The 20507-nt window shown below is 62.7% G+C and overlaps 1 protein-coding gene across 2 annotated transcripts in view; it reads left to right on the top strand.

Annotated features, from left to right (window-relative positions):
- Positions 1 to 20507, top strand: part of TCF20 (transcription factor 20) — a 140158-nt gene that overhangs the window by 40386 nt on the left and 79265 nt on the right. For both annotated transcript variants that reach the window (XM_056137486.1, XM_056137485.1), the window contains exon 2: positions 10543 to 10593. In XM_056137486.1, the coding sequence (XP_055993461.1) occupies positions 10588 to 10593 (6 nt within the window). In that variant the 5' untranslated portion in view covers positions 10543 to 10587. The remainder of the gene's footprint in view (positions 1 to 10542; positions 10594 to 20507) is intronic.

Here is a 20507-nt window from a genome sequence, read left to right as displayed (position 1 = left end):
GGTCTCCCACTGCAGCTGTGAGGGGGAGGTTGGCGGCGGCATGTTTGTTGCTGAGTAACGGCAGGCATGCGCGCCCCCTGGTTCAAGGAGACCGAGGGAATCCCCTTCATTGGCCGCTAAGCGCCTGGCCTGGGTGCTTGGCACAACCTCATCCCTGGTACCTGCTCGCTCCAAAACTCAGTTAAGTTGAAGGTACTGCTGTGCTTCAAGAGTGGGGGCTCACGTGGCCGGAGCAATAGCACAGTGGGGAGGGCGTTTGCCTTGCACGCGGCCGACCCGGGTTCGATTCCCAGCATCCCATAGGGTCCCCCGAGCACTGCCAGGGGTGATTCCTGAGTGCAGAGCCAGGAGGAACCCCTGAGAAGCGCCAGGTGTGACCCCGCCCCCCCAAAAAGCGTGGGGACTCGGGCTGGAGAGAGGGTGCAGTGGGAGGGCACTGGCTTTGCACACAGCCAACGTGGGTTCAATTCCCAGCACCTCAGGAGTGATCCCTGAGCACAGAGCCAGGAGTAAGCCCTGAGCATCGTCAGGTGTTCCCCCAAACAAACAAGAAAAAGTGGGGCATTTGGGCTGGAGAGGTAGTACAGGGGTTAAGGCACCTGATGCCCTGGGCTGACCTGGGTTCAATCCCCAGCACTGCATATGATCCCCTGAGCACCACCGGGAGTGATCCCTGAGCACAGAGCTAGGAGTAAGCCCTGAGTTCAGTCAGGCATGGCCCAAAACACTTCCCGAATAAAATTAAAATAGTAAGTGGGGAACTCAGGCTCATGGAGCCTGGTCTGTTCGGTGAAAGTCCCTTTCCTGCCACTGGCCCATCCTATCACTCAGATTTCTCTCTCCCGACGGTGGCGTCTTGCAGACCCTGTCAGTCAGTGAAGACTGGGTCAACCCCCAGCGGCCCCCGGCTGAGTGTCTGCACTGCTCCAAGCGTTTCCCTTCCCTCCCACTGTCTCCAGCTTCTCTACCCACAGGTGGGGTGGGTGAGACTCAGAGCAGTAACTTGTTCAAGACTGCAGAGAATGGCGGTGTTGCAGCCAAGATTGAAAACCATAGTCTAATGGTGGTAGCCATGGGATGTCCCACACAGTCTGATGGCAGTGGCCATGAGATGTCCCACAATCTGATGGCAGTGGCCATGGGATGTCTTACACAGTCTGACGGCGGTGGCCATGGGATGTCCCACACAGTCTGATGGCGGTGGCCATGGGATGTCCCACACAGTCTGATGGCGGTGGCCGTGGGATGTCCCACACAGTCTGATGGTGGTGGCCATGGGTGTCCCACACAGTCTGATGGCAGTGGCCATGGGATGTCCCACACAGTCTGATGGCAGTGGCCATGAGATGTCCCACAATCTGATGGCAGTGGCCATGGGATGTCCCACACAGTCTGACGGCAGTGGCCATGGGTGTCCCACACAGTCTGATGGCGGTGGCCATGGGATGTCCCACACAGTCTGATGGCGGTGGCCGTGGGATGTCCCACACAGTCTGATGGTGGTGGCCATGGGTGTCCCACACAGTCTGATGGCAGTGGCCATGGGATGTCCCACACAGTCTGATGGCAGTGGCCATGAGATGTCCCACAATCTGATGGCAGTGGCCATGGGATGTCCCACACAGTCTGACGGCGGTGGCCATGAGATGTCCCACACAGTCTGATGGCAGTGGCCATGGGATGTCCCACACAGTCTGATGGCAGTGGCCATGAGATGTCCCACAATCTGATGGCAGTGGCCATGGGATGTCCCACACAGTCTGACGGCAGTGGCCATGGGTGTCCCACACAGTCTGATGGCAGTGGCCATGGGATGTCCCACACAGTCTGACGGCAGTGGCCATGGGATGTCCCACACAGTCTGATGGCAGTGGCCATGGGTGTCCCACACAGTCTGATGGTGGTGGCCATGGGTGTCCCACACAGTCTGATGGCGGTGGCCGTGGGATGTCCCACACAGTCTGATGGCAGTGGCCATGGGATGTCCCACACAGTCTGACGGCAGTGGCCATGGGATGTCCCACACAGTCTGATGGCGGTGGCCGTGGGATGTCCCACACAGTCTGATGGTGGTGGCCATGGGTGTCCCACACAGTCTGATGGCGGTGGCCATGGGATGTCCCACACAGTCTGATGGCAGTGGCCGTGGGATGTCCCACACAGTCTGATGGTGGTGGCCATGGGATGTCCCACACAGTCTGATGGCGGTGGCCGTGGGATGTCCCACACAGTCTGATGGTGGTGGCCATGGGTGTCCCACACAGTCTGACGGCGGTGGCCGTGGGATGTCATTAAAATTTTCCAGTCCGGGGGCTGGAGTGAGGGGTGAGACTTATCTCCTGTGCAGCAGACCTGGGTTCATCCCTGGCATCCCGTACTTCCCCCAAGCACCGCCAGGAGTGATCCCTGAGGGCAGAGCCAGGAGTAAGCCCAGATCATGGTCGGTATGGTCTAAAAAAAAAAAACAAAAAAAACCCAAATTGAAAAATAAATAAAACTCTGATCTGGGACCAGAGGGCTGGAGTAGTCTCCCGCAATGTGTGGGCGCCTCCGGGTTGGTCCTCAGGTTCCCTCCCTGCCCCCCACCCCGCCCAGACATCTTTGGAAAAAAAAACCCGGACCCCGAACTGGGACTAGGCGGCGCTGGCATGTGTGGGTAGGCTCCTCAGATTCTCAAACCCACTGTGTGCCACCCAGTTTCCATAGCACATAGATGCGTGTATGTGTGTCCAGCCCGAGGACAGATGGACAGTGCCCTGAGCTGGCAGACGGGCTGGAGAGGCAGGCGGGTGCGCAGACCAAATCTGCAGACGCACAGACCGCTCTGGCTCTGCCGGGGTCTCCCGAGGGCCTGCTCCTGCCCCCCCTGGCTGAGGAGGAACTGTGAGGGTCAGTGACCCGCCCACGCGTCGCAGTGATGAGAAGCAGAGCCAGCTGCGTCCCAGGGCCCAGGCCCAGGGTCCGTCCGCAGGAAATGTGCAGTCACACCCGGCCGGGGCCTCAGGCCTGAAACGCTTCTCAGCTGAGACGCTCAGTGGCCGGGAGAGGGGTGTGTTCTGCTTACTGGGAACCCCCGTTGGCACTTGCCCTGGTCTCTGCTGGCGTTTGTGACGCTGTGCCCGTTTCTCTAGGGGTCACTTGGTGCTAAGGTTCACCGAGCACCCGGAGGGGAGCTGGTGCCGGCTCGGGCTGGATGGGGGGAAGGACCCGTGCAAAGCCGAGTGGGGGTCTGGGGTCGGAGGTGGTAACCTTAGCTGTGGGTTTGGGGGAGTTCTTCCTGACATGGAGGGTGCTGTACGGTCTTGCTGACACCCTGGATGGCGGGGGGCAGGGAGACACGGCAGGACATCCTGGTGCCTGTGAACCTCATCCCATGCGGACTGGGCACTGCGGGGGCAGCTGTGTGCCAGGGAGCGGCTGCACCCCACGCCTGGAGGGGCCTTGCAGTTGGGGGAGCTGAGAGCTTGGGCCTGGGTGAGCATGGGTAAGCGGGCTGTGCTCCCCCTCCTGAGGGCAGTGCTCCCGGCCTCTCTTTTGTCTGTCCCAGTGCTCTCTGGGCTCCAGGGCCTCCGTCTGGCCATGGGGCACTGACCCTCCCTCTTAGACACACCCACGGGGTAAGTGAGTAAGCGGGGGATGCCAGGGGGCATGAACTATAGGAGGGGCCCCCTAAGACAGGACTTGGGGTGATGAGGACTGTTCTCCTCCCCCTCCGCACCCCACCTCTGCTTGGGGGGGTGACCTGGGCAGCTTGAGCTCATGGCCGGCCTCGTTTCAGCGGCTGCCAAATCCCTGGAGGTGCTGACCCCCAATTGCAGGCTTGGGGTGCCTTTCTTCCTTCCTGTGACCCCCCCCAGAGGGTTTTCCTACCTCTCTGAGGCCAGACCCCCTCCCCCCAACCGAGGCGGGGAGTGAGACCCCCGGTGTGCCCCAGCTGCTGCCCTTGACCCCGTGGGGCCCAGAGCTGTCATTCGTGGGGGGAGGAGGGGACAGCACAGGGTGGAGCCAATTAGAAATGGTCCCCTAAAGGCCCCTGGTAAGGAAGGGGCCCCTGTCCAGAGCTCAAGCACCGGAGGGCTGCGCCCCTCCCCGCCCCTGCCCCCTCCGCCCGCCCTGCCGCGCCTCCAACCTCCACCCTGCAGAGGTGAGAGCCGGCAGGGGCCGTGATGTCACGGGCTCTGCTGATGTCACCGCCCCGGCCCTGTGACTTCACTTCTCGCCGGGCAGGAGGAGCCACAAGGAGGAGGAGGAGGAGGAGGAGGAGGAGGAGGAGGCTGAGAGCCGGGAAACTGCCCCCCTCCCTCCCTCCTCTCCCTCCCCCTTTTTCTCCCACCCCCCTCCTTCCTTCTCTCCTTCCTTCTCTCCTTCCTTCCCTTCTCCTTCCGTTCCCCGCCTGCTCCCGGGCCTCCCGGGGGCTGTCCCCGGGCGCGGGCGGGTCGGGGGTCCGGGCCAGGTGGCCGGCGGGATGCGGCCGCCCAGGTAAGGTGCGCGCGGCGGGCGCCGCTCCCTGCGGCCGGGAAAGTTTGCCGGGCGCGCGGGGCGGGCCCGCGGGGCGCTGCCTGCACGCGGCGGCGGCGGCCGGCGCGGGGGGCGCGTGGGGGGCGGCTGGCGGCGGCCGCGGGGGCCCCCATCAAAGGCCGCAGCTGCTCGAGTGGCGGCTGCAGCTTTGAAACTGCCATAAAGAGCGGAGGAGGGAGGGGCGCGGGGGACGGCGCGAGCGGTGCCCAGGAGGGTGGCCGGGGCGCGCGAGGGGCGCGCGGGGGGTGGGTGGGGGCGCGGCGCGGCCCGGGAGGGGCGGGGCGGGGAGGGCAGCACCCTCTGGGCTCAGGGTCCCAGAGGCCCGGTGCCCCCCCAGCCCCGGCCCCGCCGGCGCCTGCCCTCTGTCCCTTCGGGGCCACTTCGCATCCTGAGCCGGGCCCCCAGCAAATGTGGGTGCAAGAAGGGGCTGGAGGCAGGGCAGGGGAGAAAAGGGGGGAGCTGGCTGGCATTTCCTTCTCCAACCCCCCCCCCCCCATTATTTCCAGGCATTTTCTTCCACCTCCAACAGGCCATTTGTCAGCGGCGATGAGCTGGGACAAAGGCCGGGGGCAGCGGGTGGTCGCTGCAAGTTGGACCCTGGGCACGGCCACCGCCGCGGCTGCAGAGAAAGGCCAACAATTAGGCAGCCGGGCGCGGGCTGGGCTCATGCCGGCTGTCGAGGGAGCCGTCATTTTGTGTTAGCGTGTGTGTCTGAGCCGGGAGGAGGGAGAGCAGGAGAACGACAGGAGGAGGATTATGACATTGTGTTGTCTCTGTTTGTGGGAAATGCAAATTTGGCACCAGCCGCTTTCCCCGGGAGAAGCCCGGAGAGTAACGGGGGGCCAAGGCCAAGGCCCCAGCCGGGCGCCCGCGTGGGAGGGTCGGGCTTCCCCCCCTCCCTGTGTGTGTGTTCCTCCCCCCTTTCTCTCTGCCTGTGCTTCTTCCATTTATTTTTTACAGTGAAGTGCAGGAAGACAGACAGGCCGGCATGGCGGGAGGAGCTGGTTCTCCTCCTTCTCCCCGCGCTAACGGGAGACCCCCCCCCCCCCAGCAAACCCCTCCTCCCAGCCTTCACCCCGCGCTCCTTGGCAGCCCTCCTGCCTGGTCCCCGAGGACCTGCCCCACCTGCCCCACCAGGGCCACACGCTGTCCTGCCCTTAGCCTGGGTGGCCCGAGGTCACAGAAGGCGACATCCTCCTCCGGCTACTTCCCAAAGGGGTCTAGAGAGGAGTGGCCGGGGAAGGAAGCCCCCACGGGGGGCACTTGAGACATCTGTAAGGTCCCCACAAGGATGGCAAAGGCGTCTGCAACCTTGTACGCCAGCACCTTGCAGGAAGGGCCCCCGGGTGGGAGCGGGCGCCTGACCTGGGTCAGGGAAAGCCTGAGCGGCCCCCAGGCCAGCTCACACAGGTGGAGGTTGGTGTGGGTTTAGCTGCAGCACAGACAGACGCCCGTAGGAATAGATAGAGTTCAGAGTGGAGAGGGGCAGGGAGACCTGCCCTAGGGTGGAGGGTCTGGACTGGCGTGGGCGGGAGGCGTGGCCTGCTGCCCCCACCTCCTGACCGGCAGACCCTCTGAACTGTGACAGTCCTAACCCCCCCTTCCCAGACCTCCCTGCCTCTGCTTTTGCTGGAACAAGTCTTTCTGGACTTGATCTGCCTCCTCCAGGAAGCCTCCCTGACCCTCTGCCTAGATGCCTGTGACCTGCCTACCTCTTACCGCCTTCCCATGGTGCAGCCCGCCCTCTGATGCCCATCAGACCCTCCTTCAGGCACAAGGTGGGCATCTGTAGGTACCAGCCATCCAGCCATTGGCCGAGTACAGAGGAAATTGGTGCCTGGAGACCAGAGGGTAGGGCGCCAGATGGAAGCTAGAGAGAAGGGGTGAGGGCTCGCTCCCTTTGGACACCTGCTCCCCAAAGAGGTACCCCCCCAGAGACACACAACCTGCTGTGAGGGAACAATCCACAGTTTGCTGATGGGGTGAAATGTCTGCCCTGAGCTGGAGGAACCTCCCAGGGCTCAATGACCCCCAGTTCTGGCGCACAGCCCTGCGTGGGGACCCCTGGGTTCGACCCCCTCAGGACCGCTGGGAACCCCCCTTCCCCTGCCCCGTTTTCCCCCCCTCCCATGCATTGTCTTCCGGTCCTGAGCCCCTAAGCTAAACTGCAGTGGATGGGGGGATAAAAAGAGGTGCCTGCTTGGCTGCCTTTCGTCTGCAGCCCTGATGCCCACGGTGCCCGCTGCTAGTGGGCAGGGGAGGGCAGGTGACTCTTCTGTGCCTCCGTGGGTGGTCGCAGGCCCACTTTTGGGCTGGAGAAGCCGGGAGGACACACGGAAGCCACGTAGGTGCCTGTAAAGGGCCCCGCGCCTGGCCTGCTGGTCTGCAGTGCCCGCTCTTGCCACCCTCCCGATCCGACGGCCCCTGAGTGTTGGTGGCAAGTCAGGCCCCTGGGCATGTTTCCCACCCCCCCTCACCCCGTCATGTGACTTCCAGCCAGTTATCTGGTCTCTCAGAGCTGCGTGTTCAAAGGACGCAGTCCAGGAAGTGGTAACCTCTCCCCATAAGCGAGATGAAATCGGGGTGCCTGCACACAGCAGGGGCTCAGTGGCAGCAGGAGGCGGGGGGGGGGGGCGAGGAGGGTATGAGGGTGCTGGTTGTAACTTAGAAGGAAGTTCTTCTTGGGGTAGGCCCCCGTGTGTGCTCCCAGGGGCACTCATGAGGGACTTTCGGGAGGAGGTGGCGTTTGAAGGCTTTGAAGAGTAAATAGGAGTTTCGTTTGCCAGGCTGAGGGTTCATCTTCAGATGGGAAAGCAGCGACAGAGTGGCTGGAGCGATAGCACAGTGGGTAGGGCGTTTGCCTTGCACGCGCCGACCCGGGTTCGATTCCCAGCATCCCATATGGTCCCCCGAGCACTGCCAGGAGTAACTCCTGAGTGCAGAGTCAGGAGTAACCCCTGTGCAATGCCGGGTATGACCCACAGAGCAACAGCAGAGGTTCCCAGTGACTGAAGTGAGGGAAAGGGGGTGAGGACGGAGAGGAGCTGACGCGGTGACAGGCTGAGCGGTTCCCTGCCTTTTGGCTGGTGCAAACTTGCCTTCGGGGACCTTGCTGGCTCTTTGCTGGCTCTCCGGGACCCCACAGTTCTGTTCTTGCAGGCAGGGTTGGGGACAAGGGGAGCAGGCAGTTCTGAGACCAAACCCAGGTCTTGGCCGTGCTGGACATGTGCTCTGCCACTTGAGTCGCGGTCACCTGGGCCTGGGACGGTATCACCGGGTGGCAGAAACTGCCCAATGCCAGCCGAGTGTGGGTTCAGGGGGCAGCAATCCATCCTGGCACCCCAGGTGATCGGAAGCTGCTGCCAGCGGCCAGGGAGGCTACGCTCAGCCTCACTGTCCCCTGCTGAGACAGCAGTGGGCACCCCCCTGGCCCTGCCGTTTGCGAGCTGTGGGACGCCAGGCAAGAGGCCTGGCCTCTCTGAGGTGATAACTGAAATTGCAGGGCGGAGGGAACGGTGCCAGGAGGTGGTTCTCACTGCGTAATCGCCCACTAGCTGCTGGGGGCATATGACGCATGTCAGCACTTGTCAGCTTGTCGTGAAGCGAGGCGCATGTCCAAGAACAGAGGCTCAAACTCCTGGCGGTTGGCTCGGAACCTCAGTTTCCCTTGCTGTGAAATGGGGAGAGTGACCCTGCTTGGTGTCCCAGCTCACACTGCCAAGCCCTCCCTTGAAGTTAGGCTCTGCTTGGGGGGGGGGTGAGGGATAGGGGGTGGGGGGCAAGGAGCCAGCTCCCCCCCTACCCTGCATACCACGGAGGGGGAGGGAGGGCCGTGTCCTAGAAGCCGACTGGGCAGAGCCCTGGAGATCCGATGTTTTCCAGCGACGTTAAACTTGGTAGAGTGACCCAGGCCAGATGGAACTGCAGCCGGGGAGAGAGGAAAGGCCAGAGAGGTCATGGTCAGGGGACACCCCTCAGAGATGTTACACTAGATCTCTTGGTAGGACAGAACTCCCCGCAGCCCGCCTAAAATAGGCCACGCCCACTTCCGAAGCGGCCACGCCCCCACGGGAACCTGGTGTGTTGGGGGGAGGTACTAGCTGGTAGGGGAAGAAGACCCCCACAGCATGGGCGATGAAGAGGAAGAGGCTCAGGGCTGCTGTTATCCTAGCGTCCTAGAGGACGCCTGGGGCGCTTGCACGGAGAAAGCCAAGTCCCGGGTTCGAAAACTGGCGGGTTAAAAAAAAAAAAAGAAAACTGGCGGGTTAACGGACCTGGGACACCCCTCACAAGGGCCAAGTCCCCTTCCTGCCGCCGGGCCTGGTGCTGTCACCTGTTCCCCCGGCCCCCAGCATCCCTGTCTGCTGCAGGGGGACTGATGCCCCCCTCCCCACCTGGCGGCCTCTTCCCCTGGACAGCTGCCACGGAGGTGTGAGTGGGCAGGAGCTCATTGATTTTTCCAGAAAGGACGCTTACTTTCCTGAGCCATCAGCTTTGAAGAGCGAGCTGCTGACTGGCCTTCCTGCCGCCCTCCTGCACCTCGGCTGTGCCGGGGAGGCGTCCCCCCAACACCCAGCACCTCCTTGTTCTCGGGGAGCGTCCAGGCGCCTAGGGATATGCCTGGCTGTGAGGCAGTGGCGCGGGGCGTGGGGGGGGGGGGGCGGCGGCAGGTGGTGGCTTTACTGCTTTTTTTTTTCTTTTTCGGCGATGCACAGGGGTTCCTCCTGGCTCATGCACTCAGGAATCACTCCTGGCGGTGCTTGGGGGGACCCTATGGGATGCTGGGAATCGAACCCAGGTCGGCCACGTGCCAGGCCAATGCCCTCCCTGCTGGACTCTCACTTCAGCCCCTTACTGCCTTTTTATCCCCCAGCACACACATTAGGTCACACGCTGGCTGTGTCATGTTGGGGTGTGTCACAGGCGCCTCGCTGCTTGTTCCTGGGACAGTGGACTCCCAAGGTGGGCAGGGCAGGGACCAGTGTGTGTGCAGGACACTGGCGCAAGGGTCCGCGGCTTCTGGGTGATGTCAGTGCCTGGTGTCCGTGTTCCAGACTGCAAAGCCAAGGGCTCGTGTCACCTTGGGGTCCCCTTCCAGGTTTACAGCCTGTCAAAACTGGGAGCTTAGACATGAGGCAGGGCAGGTAGAAAGGACCCTGGGGTGGGCACTGAAGCTGGGTTACAGGATGAGGTGTCAGGGGCTGGTGCGTCTGTGCGGCCGAGAAGACACCCCGAGAGGGGTAGTCCCGGCGGGTGGGCGGAGGGGCGTTCCTCAGCCAGCACCCACTTGGCTGGGACATTCCTGCACCCTTTCCGCAGCCAGGATGTGGGAGACGAGGGTTCTGCGTGGGACGGACTCCCCCAGCTCTGCCGCGTTCTGGGCTTTGGGTTCCGCACCTGTGATTGGGAGCACGGGGCTCACCCCAATGAATGCGGGGTGCTGCCGGAATGTTCTCCATTGTTAGCCTCTCTGTCAGCTGCTCCACCCCCCCCCCCGCACTCAGAGTTGTTGAAATGCCCTTGAGGTGATGGCCACAGCCCCCCAACCAAGGGGCTTGTTCCTGGGGCTCCCCCTTCCCTCCGGCCCCCCGGGTGGGGTGTGCGTACAGGAGTGGAAATGGGGTGCAGTCTGCCAGAGAGAGAACCGTGTGTTGGCTCCCACTGCTGGCCTGACAGACAACTGATGAAATATGTCACTTTCAAACCTTTGCAGAAAGAAAATTCTGGAAAGCGTTTCTTAACCCCATGGGGGCTGTAAGTCCTCTGAGCTGTTAGCGGGTTCCAATCTCGGCTTGGCCACAACTAGGCCAGGGATGCTCCGTGCCCGGGCCTCAGTTTCCTCGTCTGTAAGGCAGGGCAGCGGCGGCTGAGCCCGCAGTGCTCTTGGGCTTCTGTTGCGGGGGGGAGGGGGAGGTTTCCGCCGCTGGTCCCTGGCAGACTTGGGGTGTGCAGAACTGCTTTGGAGGGGACCCCCCCACCCCCAGCCAGAGTCTCACTAAAACCCTTGACTTTTGTGATTTCCAGAGAACGTGGAAGACCCCTCAGGCAGCCTGGCCCCTCCCGGGGGAGATGCTGGTAAGTGCTCTGTCTGTGACGTTCATCCCATAGATTTTGGGGGGGCACTCCATCTGTTGTTGGGATGTTGTGTGTGGGGGTCTGCCCTGCCTGGAGAGTTGGTGCGGGAGGGGTTCCTGGCCTCTGCACCTCCAAAGGGCCCGGGCTGACTGGCTGGTCTAATTGAAGCGAATCCTGTGGCTTCTGCTTTCTCAGCAGTTTCCTGCCCCTCCCTGCTCCCTCCTGCCCCAGGGCCTTTGCTCCTGCCGCACCCCCTCCAATTTCCTCACCTGGTTCCTTCTCCCTTCAGCTCTCGGCTCCTGGGTCTCAGGCCCCTTTCTGTCCTGTGTGCACCTGTCACAGGCTCCTCCTCCTAGCACATGTCATTGTTGCGATCGCTGGTTACTTAGGCTTCCTCCTCCTGGCTCTGCACTCAGGGATCACTTCTGGCCAGCTCAGGGGTGCCAGGGATCAAACCAGTCAGCCCGCGTGCAAGGCCAGCACCCTCCCCCCTCTACTATCGCTCAGGCCTCTTGTTCCCTCTGAAACCCCGTGGGACCCTAAGCTCCGTGACCACGGGCCCCCCACCCCCACCGCGGGGGGGAGTGGCCGGCCCGTGACTGGGGCCAGCGTTTGTGAGTGGACTTATGATGAGCATGAAGGTAAGGCTTCGTGAAGGCGGGGAGTTTGGGTGACACTCCAAAGAAGCTGTGACCTCTGGGCGCAGGAAGAGGGAAGCGCTTCCAGTCCGGAGCAAGGGACAGGCGAGGTCTGGTCACCAGGCAGGGGGGCATGGGGGCAGCTGGAAAGGAGAGGAGGACCTGGGGACCTTGAGGGAGGGGTCCAGGGAGGAGTGCCATCACAGCTGGCCTTTTTTTTTTTTTGCTTTTTGGGTCACACCTGGCGATGCACAGGGGTTCCTCCTGGCCCTGCACTCAGGAATGACTCCTGGCGGTGCTCGGGGGACCCTATGGGATGCTGGGAATCGAACCTGGGTTGGCCGCGTGCAAGGCAAACGCCCTCCCCGCTGTGCTATCGCTCCTGCCCTCCACAGCTGGCTTTAAAGGAGGCAGCGGTTCGGAGGTGGAGGAGCAGAGTCAGCCTGGTAGGGGCCCCAAGGGGAAGTGACTACCCCCCCCCCCGCCACACACACACACACACACACACACACACACACACACACAACTGGTGTGGCCGCTTCCAGAACATGCTGGTGCTTTCCAGGCGCCCGAGAATCCTGGCTGGGGGTCCAGCCTGGGGCCAAGGAGCAGAAACTTGGCCCCAAGCCCAGAGCCATGCCCCTACCAGGGTGGCTGCCGCAGATGCTAGAGGAGCCTGGACTCCCGGGCGGAGGGGGGCAGGTGAGCCCCTGGCCTGGCACCAGCTGCGCCTGCGTGGGCAGGGCCGCCAGGACAGGGATGGTTCTGAGCGGGGCGCAGGCCACTCCCGAGGCAGCAGCCGCGTTCGGCTCTGCGGTTTACATTCTTCGCAGGGAGCTTGGGTTTCAGGCTGAGAATGAAGAGCGTGTCAACAGCACAGGATGGAACAAAGTCTTTTCCCAGCATGCCTCAGCGTGCGGCGCGGCCTTCCCGCCGAGCCCGGCACTGGCAGGGCGAAAGTCCTGAGCTTTCAAGCAGGAATAATCCCCCACGGAACGGACCCTCCCCGTTGTTCCTCCCGAGGAGACGGCCCGCTCGCAGCCCTTCTGGCCCCCGTTCACATCCCAGCTCGGCCCTCTTCTCAGCCGCCCTGTGCCTCAGTTTCCTCATCTGCACAATAAGCGCCCGTGGGAGTCCCCACCTCAGATTGCTGCTGTGAGGATTAAGCCAGCCACCGTGGTGGAGGGTGTGTGTGTATGTGTGTGTGTGTGTGTGTGTGTGTGTGTGTGTATGTGCGCACGCGTGCTCTTGGATCATGTCTTTGTCACTGCCTGGTCACTACCAAATGTCCTGTCATCTCGTCTTCACCTTCGCACTTCCTTGTGCCATGAACTGAGTGACCGGTGGAATCCGGAGACCGAGTTCAAATTCCTGCCGACTGCTAGCTGTGTGACCTCAAGCGAGCGTCTTACCCTCTCCGCGCGCCCATTTTCCTGGTGCTGTCCCCTGAAGAGGAGAAATCCCGGAGGGGTTGTTCGGAGGAGTGAGTGGGGCTGCCCAGGTAAGGGGCTTGACTTCCTGGGGACAGACCACTAGCTCCTCCTCTCGTCCACGCCAGTTTCCAGACCCAGATGTGGGGCCCCCGGACAGTTTCTGAAGGACGTGCCTCAGTGTGACCAGGCTGGACTCCGGCTCTGGGGCCTGTGCTAGGCCGGCATGCCACGGGCTGCCCAGAGGTTGCCCCACGAGGTGCCGAGGGGGCAGAGGGTGAGCGCCCGGAGGCGTGGGGCTCCCAGTCTCCAGACACCCCGCTGCGGCCCCCCGCGCCCCCACCTAGGACCGGCGGGCTGCACAGTGGCGTGGGGTGCAGTGACCATGAGGTGCCCGATCTCCTGCGCCTGTCGCGGAGAGGCTGGTGCTGGCCTTGTGTGTGCACCCTGCGCCCGCTGGCCATCAGCAGCTCGTACCCCGTGTTTGTGGGCTACCAGGGAGCACAGCAGTCGAGAATCCAGCCGCTACGGAACACTGGGTTCAACAAGCCCCCACCTGGCCTCTTCCCAGCTGCGTGACTCGGGACAAGTTACTTACATGCTCTGTGCCTCAGTGGCCCCATCTGGAAGGTGGGCGTGATGACCGGAGCCGCCCCTGTGCCCACCTGTTCGCCTTGACGTGGATTCCTCTGGGCTGGCTCATCATTGACGGACATTTGCGCTGAAAGGGCCCTGGGGTGGGAGAGTGGGGAGGGGGTACATGTGGCCCAGAGTGACCTCGGGCGCCACAGCTGGTGTCCCGGAGGCAGTTCCCCGAGCAGAGAGCCCGTGACACGAATCCACGGCCGGTGTGCAGTGGGGACAGGATCCTGCCCTCCTGTCTGTCTCCTGCCCTCCCCGCACCTTGGGCACCCAGGGCTCTGCCTCGACCCCCTTGTACCCCCTTGGCCTTTGAGGTGGTCCTGAGCTTGTCCAGGAACGAAGGAAGGATCCGGTCACCCTGCTGGCCATGCTCTTGGATCAGACTTTTATTTATTTATTTATTTATTTTTTGCTTTTTGGGTCACACCTCTCTGTCTGTAGTGGAGAGGCTGGTGCTAGCCTTGAGTGTACACCCTGTGTCCGGTGGCCGTCAGCAGCACGTACCCTGTGTTTGTGGGGTGCCAGGGAGCCCAGCAGTTGAGAATCCAGCCACTGCGGAACACTGGAATTACTCCTGGCGGAGCATGGGGGACTTTATGGGATGCTGGGATCAGACTTTTTTTTTTTTTTTTGCTTTTTTGGGTCATACCCAGCGATGCACAGGGGTTACTCCAGGCTCATGAACTCAGGAATGACTCCTGGCAGAGCTCGGGGGACCCTATGGGATGCTGGGAATTGAACCCTGGTTGGCCGCGTGCAAGGCAAACGCCCTCCCTGCTGTGCTGTGCTCCTGGTACCCCTCCACTTGGGAAAGTGGCAGTGCCTCGCCAGGATGCTGCAGGGTGGGTCCCTGCTCTGAGCTCTGAGCTGAGGCGCGGCGGCCATACTGGGGAGAGTCAGCAAGAGTCACCCCCTGCAGAGAGCAGAGCCGGGCTGGATGCCTGCTCCATCCATCAGGGGGAGGGGGACACGGCGGCTTCCCCCCCCCCCCCCACCTGGCTCCGTCCACAGTCTCTGGTCTGCCTCCTGGGACCCGGGTGCCTCCATCCATCCGGTGCTGACAGATGGTGGCAGGGCCAGTGACCTAGAGGCAGAAGACGCCGTTTGTAAATGCCCGAGTGGCCAGGGCGCCTGGAGGAGGCAGCTGAGGAGCCTGAAAGGAAGGGAGTGACACGGGGTTTCCAGAAGCCGCCCCGAGCTGGGGACAGGGAAGGTGTCCAGTGAGCTTCTGGAACTGAGAGCCAGTGGACGGGGTTAGGAGAGGGAGAACAGGACGCCCCCTGGGTCTCCTGCCCGCTCCTCAGGGCAGGAGGGGAAACCGGGTTCTTGGGGCAGACGCAGAGGGAACAAGAGGTCGGAGGTGGCCGAGAATGTGAGAATGGACAGGGGACTCCACCCCCTGAGCCTTGGGGCCTGCGCTCATGTCACGGCTCCCCAGAACCGTGCCTGGTACTGTGCTCACATCATTAGCTGTTTCAATTCTCAAAACCTCATTAGATTTCCACAACATAGAGAAAAATTTTTTTTTTTTTTGCTTTTTTTGCTTTTTGGATCACACCCGGAGATGCTCGGGGGTTACTCCTGACTCATGCACTCAGGAATCACTCCTGGTGATGCTCGGGGGGCCCTATGGGATGCTGGGAATTGAACTCGGGTCGTCCACGTGCGAGGCAAACGCCCTACCTGCTGTAGGCTGTGCTATTGCTTCAGCCTTGAGAAATCTTTTTGGGCCCCCCCCCCCTTTTTTTTTTGCTTTTTGGGTCGACGAATAACAGGATGGTTGTGATTGATTGTGATTGTGGTTTTTGGGTCACGCCCGGCGATGCACAGGGGTTACTCCTGGCTCTGCACTCAGGAATTACCCCTGGCAGTGCTCAGGGAACCATATGAGATTCTGGGAATCGAACCCGGGTTGGCCGCGTGCAAGGCAAAACACCCTACCCACTGTGCTATTGCTCCAGCCCTTTTTGTTCCCTTTTTTAGGAAACTTTTTTTGTTTGTTTGGTTGGTTGGTTTGGTGTGGTTTGGAGTCACACCCCACAGTACTGGGGGCTACTTTTCGTGGTGTTCGGGAGGGGGGAGTGCTTTGCCATGGTATGAACGGGGTCCCGCATACACTCCAGCCCTTCAGTCATCTCCCTGGTCCCTGCCCCCATTTTCCAGTGGGGAAACCCAGGTTCAGAGAGGTGAATTGACTCGCCCGAGGCTGCACAGCACAAGAGTAACCCAGATCCATCTCTTGGCCATGACGTCTGCGTCAGGTCTCTGAGTGCACTCAGAGAATGAATGTAGCAGCCACGGGATGAAGAGGCCCAGGCCGGCCTGGCCCTAGGGCCTGGGGCTGTTTCCAAGTTCCACTGGGCAGTGTTCCACCGGGCCCCAAAGGGATGGGGACAGGACAGGAGAGGAACAGCCAGAGGCCAGGCCCCACTGGCACCCTGTCCCTTCTGAAGGGACCCTGCATAGCTCGTGTCCTAGTTTGACACCCAAGGGAGCTGAGGAATCTGGGAGAGGAAAGGAGGGGCGAGGGGGGCTGGGAGGCTTTTAGGAACAGGCTTCTCCCCTGCCCACCATTTTTTTCTTGGTGTTTGGGCCACTGCTGGTGATGCTCAGGGGTTCCTCCTGGCTCAGGAATGACTCCTGGCGGGGCTGGGGGGACCCTATGGGATGGCGGGGATTGAACCCGAGTTGGCTGCGTGCAAGGCAAGTGCCCCACCTGCTGTACTGTCTCTCCAGCCCCTCTTTTCCCCTACGAGTGCTCTACACAGAAAAAAAACTGAGGGTACCTCAGCACCCTGACTTCAGGAAGCTCCCCCAGCATCCTTCCTCATCTGTCCAGACAACCTGGGACTGTGTCTAGGGGATCCCCCGCCCCCCCGTCCCTGTGTGACCCAGAGCACATGGCATTTGTTTGTGTGCTTGTTTTGGGGTGGGGCTCAGGGGTCACTCCAGGTTCTGCACTCAGGGATCACCTTTGGTGGACGCTCCAGGGGAGTCCAAATAGGGTCCTGGGGATCCAACCGGGCTGACACCAGCTCCTTCCGGCCTTAGTGCTCACGTCTCACTCCTGCACTCTCTCTCTCTGGCCCCCATCTTTTTTTTTCTTTTTGGGTCACACCCAGCAATGCACAGGGGTTGACTCATGCACTCAGGAATTACTCTTGGCCGTGCTCGGGGGAGACCCTATGGGATGCTGGGAATCGAACCCAGGTCGGCCACCTGCAAGGCAAATGCCCTATCCACTGTGCTATCACTCCAACCCCTCGGCCCCCATCTTTTAAAGGTCTCGGTGCCAAAGAATTTGAAAAGGAAACTCTCAGAACAATGGGAACGGCCAGCGGGTAGGGCCTGGCAGCCCGCTCCCTCTGCCCCGGAAGAGCCCAGCCCTGCCTGGCATGCAGAAGGTGTTGGGGAGTTCAGGAATATAACGTCCAAGAATAGCCCTGACCCACTTTGGTGCCAGCCCCTACTTTGGGAGGTGGGACAGAAGCCAGGAGGTATGCAGCCTCTTGGGGTGCCAGAGCTCAGTACCCCCCAGCCCCCCACACCACACACACACTCCAGACCCTGCCTTCTGTGGGTCCCTTTCCTGGGGCTCAGGTTGCTCCAGCCTGCACGCCTTGGGTGGCCCCAGGCAAGGTGAGTGAAGTCTCTGGCTTGTGGGTGAGAGGCAAAGGGGTAGGGGCTGGCCCAGGGGAGTAGCACTGTGTGCCTCAAACTTACCCAGAGCATTGCCCTGGGCCACACCTGGTTCCTATCAGCCGCCACCTGCTGTGCAGAGCAAACCTCCAATGGCAGCTGGCTTTCCAGTAGAGCCACTGCAAGGGAAGGGAGCCACACGCTGTCCCAATATTTAGAATAGACAGCAGCCTACGGGACTGGTCCAAACACGCCTTGCCATTTTACGAGGGGGAAACCGAGGCCCTGAGTGGGGAGGGAATTTGGCGAACGGGCGTATCAGGGGCCAGATCACAGGCACTCTCGACTCAGCCCTGCCTTCGCCGGGACCTCGCTTTTGTCAGGGGGTGGCGGGGTGCCACAGGGCACATCTCCTTGGGGCTTCTACAGCTGAGATTCTAAAAGGGGGGAAACAAATCAAGCCATATCTTTGCTGCATAAAACATGCATGAGGTTTGCAAAGTCAGTCTGGGAATAGCCAGAGACTTGGCATTGCAAATCCACCTTCGCTCCCTATTAACCCAGAGCCAGGGTGGGGCTTCTGCAGCATTTAGTGCCCCTGCAGGTGAAGACCTTGGCACTGGAGCGGCTGGTGTGTGTGTGTGTGTGTGTGTGTGTGTGTGGAGGGGGGGCTATTCAATGCTCTAGAACATTTACCGCTTGGACCTCCCTCCCCCTCCACGACGATGAGCAGCACTGTGCACGCGATTTTGTGGGTCTCCTCCCCGCCCCCACCCTTGCTTTCACTGCGGAGGAAACTGAGGCTCCAGAGGGCAGCCAGGAACGCCGGTGCAGAGGGCGGAGGCAGCAAGGGAACTGGGCGCTGAGCCCGGGCCAAGCCGTCCCCCACGCCAAGACCCGCGGAGCAGGTTACCCCGGAGGGAGCCGTGCCCACACCCGCAGGTGCCCCGGGCGGCTCCGGGCAACTCCGGGGAGAGAGCCGGGGGGCCAGCAAGTGCCCCCGAAGTTGGCTCGCGGCCACTCCCGGGGCGGCCCGGAGCTGCGGGCCGGGGAGGCCCCGGGCGGGGCGGGGCGGGGCGGGGCGGGGCGCGCAGGCCCGGACCCCCGCGCCGCCGCCGCCGCCGCCGCCGCCGCCGCACGCGGGTGGGCACGCGCGCGCCCGCCCGCCCGCCCGCGCGCCCGCGCGCCCGCCGGCCCCGCCCCCGAGGCCCCGCCCCCGCCGCGCGCCCCGCCCCGCGCGCCCGCCCGCCCGCCCGCGCGCGCCGGCCCCGGCGCCTCCCCATTGGCCGCGCGCCGTCACCTGACGCTCTGTTATTTCCTGTGTGTGGGGAGAATGGAGAGAAAAAACCCCGAGCCCAGCCGCCGTCGGCCCCTGCCAGGCGGCCGCGGCCTCCGCCGGGGGAGCCCGGCCTGAGGCGCGCCGAGCGGGGAGCGAGCGCGCGGCCGGAGCGAGCCTCGAGGGGCCGCGGCCCCGGCCCGCCCCGCCCCGCCGCCGGCCCGAGCTGGAGGCGGCGGACGCTCCCCCGCCCCCACCCCGCGCCGCCGCCGCCGCCGCCGCCTCCCCGCCCGCCCCCCGGCCCAGGCCGCGGGACCGGGCGGGGGGCTCCCGCAGGTAACCGCCGCCGGGCCGCGCGGGGGTCGCGGGGGTCGCGGGCGGGCGGGAGGGGCGCCGCCGCCGCCGCTGAGGGGAGCCGCTCGGCCCGGGCGTGCGCGCCTCGCGGGCGGCCGGGCCTGGGCGGGCGCCGCTGAGGGGGCCCGGGGGTGGGGGGCGCCGCGGGGGGGGGCGTCCGGGCGCTCGCGCGGGGCTGGGGGCTCGGCCGGGGGGCAGCGCCGCGGCCGCCGGCGCCGCCAACACCTGATGCCATGTGGACGCGGCGGCCGGGGGGCGCGGGGACGGCGCGCGCACACGCGGCCCCGGCGTGGGGGTGGGGGGGCGCGCGCTCCGGGGCGGCCCGCGGGCGCGGGTGGGCGCCCGGGGGGCACGGGGGGTGGCGCCGGCCCGCGAGTGGCCCAAGCCGGCCCCGGCCCGCTCCGGCCGCGGCGGGCGCGGGGACGGGAGTGGGATTTAGGGAGTGGGGGGGTGTGGGGGCGCCTGCCTGGGCCTGTGGGTGGGGATTTTTGTCTTTTCTTGATTTTTTAATTTTTTAAATTTTTTTTTTTTTTTTTTTTTTGGCGTGTGCGTGTGTGCGGTTTCGCCTGCCTCCAAGGCAGCCCTTTGGCTGGTCCCGAGGGGACGGGTCCGAATCGGGATCTTCTTCCCCACCACCTCTCGGTTCCCCCTGCTTGGGTTATTTATTTATTTTTTTTTACATTTTTTAAAAATTTTTTTACACCCCCCCCCCCCCCTTTTCCCTTCTTCCTCCAAGACGAGATGACTCTGGCAACTGCTGTAAAATGGATGGAATTTTCGAGCCATTATCTAGCAGGCAGATCTTTGGATGATAATTGGACCCTTATGTTAACAGCCTCAGTGAAGAGTTTTCTGAAACATCCTACGTGGGGTGGCGGCGCTCTCTGCCTCCTCGATGATGGGGTGCTCCAGCCTCACAGGGGGACCTGGAACCCGCTGGCAGCTCGGTATCCCCCCCACCCAATAAATGACCCAGGGGACTGACCGGCCCTGGCCCCCAGTGCCACCCGCGTGGGTCACTGCAGGGCCGGGTGCGTCGCTGCTTCTGCCGCCGCCTCTCCCTCCTGCTCAGTACTTTTGTTTCCGCCGTGGGCATCTTTCCAGGGAAAGGCAGCCCTACCTGCCCCGGCTTCTCCGAGCCTGTCTCCCCTGGGACTTGCCAGCCCCTGCCTGCAGGAGCGCATCCGCTGGGTCAGGGGCTGGCTGTCTGGGCTTTCCTCAGCCCCCCTCCTCTCCTCCCGGTGCTGCTGGGTGCCTCTTTGGAGTGGACCCACTCCAGGCGGTGCAGAATGTCCCTTGAACTTTTTTTTTTTTGCTTGCTTTTTGGGTCACACCCGGTGATGCACAGGGGTTACTCCCGGCTCATGCACTCAGGAGTTACTCCTGGCGGTGCTCAGGGGACCATATGGGATGCTGGGAATCGAACCCTGGTCGGCCACGTGCATGGCAAACGCCCTGCCCGCTGTGCTATCACTCCAGCCACCCCCCGCCCCCCAACTTTCTTTTGTCTTTTCAAGAGAAGTTATCAGAGGCAAACGTTTCAGCGGGTTATGCCCCGCTGGGCGCTGTGCAAAGGGCTGTGTGGTGTTGACTTCAAGGGCTTCGGAGGTGCCACCATGCTGGGCGTCATGGAGGGTTCTTACTTACAGTTCTTTCGAGGGGAGATTTGGCAGCGGTTGGCTAGCTTGAAAGTCACAGCTCCGGTACTCAGGGTAGGGGTAAGGTAAATTCTAGAGTCTCTCCTGCGGAAGGCAGTGCTAGTGGAATTAACTGTCACCTCAGGGTGCACTAATTATTTGCATCCCCAATTTATTCCTTAATGGCAGTGGAATGCATCCTCTCAGATGCTGAAGCACCCCAATTAGTTGCACTGAATTTATGGAGTGTGAGGGCCTTAGGCCATGCTTTGACTCAGAGATCCTCCCTACCAGCCCC

Source organism: Sorex fumeus, unplaced genomic scaffold, assembly GCF_029834395.1.
Source record: "Sorex fumeus unplaced genomic scaffold, SorFum_2.1 ptg000125l, whole genome shotgun sequence".
NCBI lineage: Eukaryota > Metazoa > Chordata > Mammalia > Eulipotyphla > Soricidae > Sorex > Sorex fumeus.
This window is presented reverse-complemented; position numbering and strand designations above follow the sequence as displayed.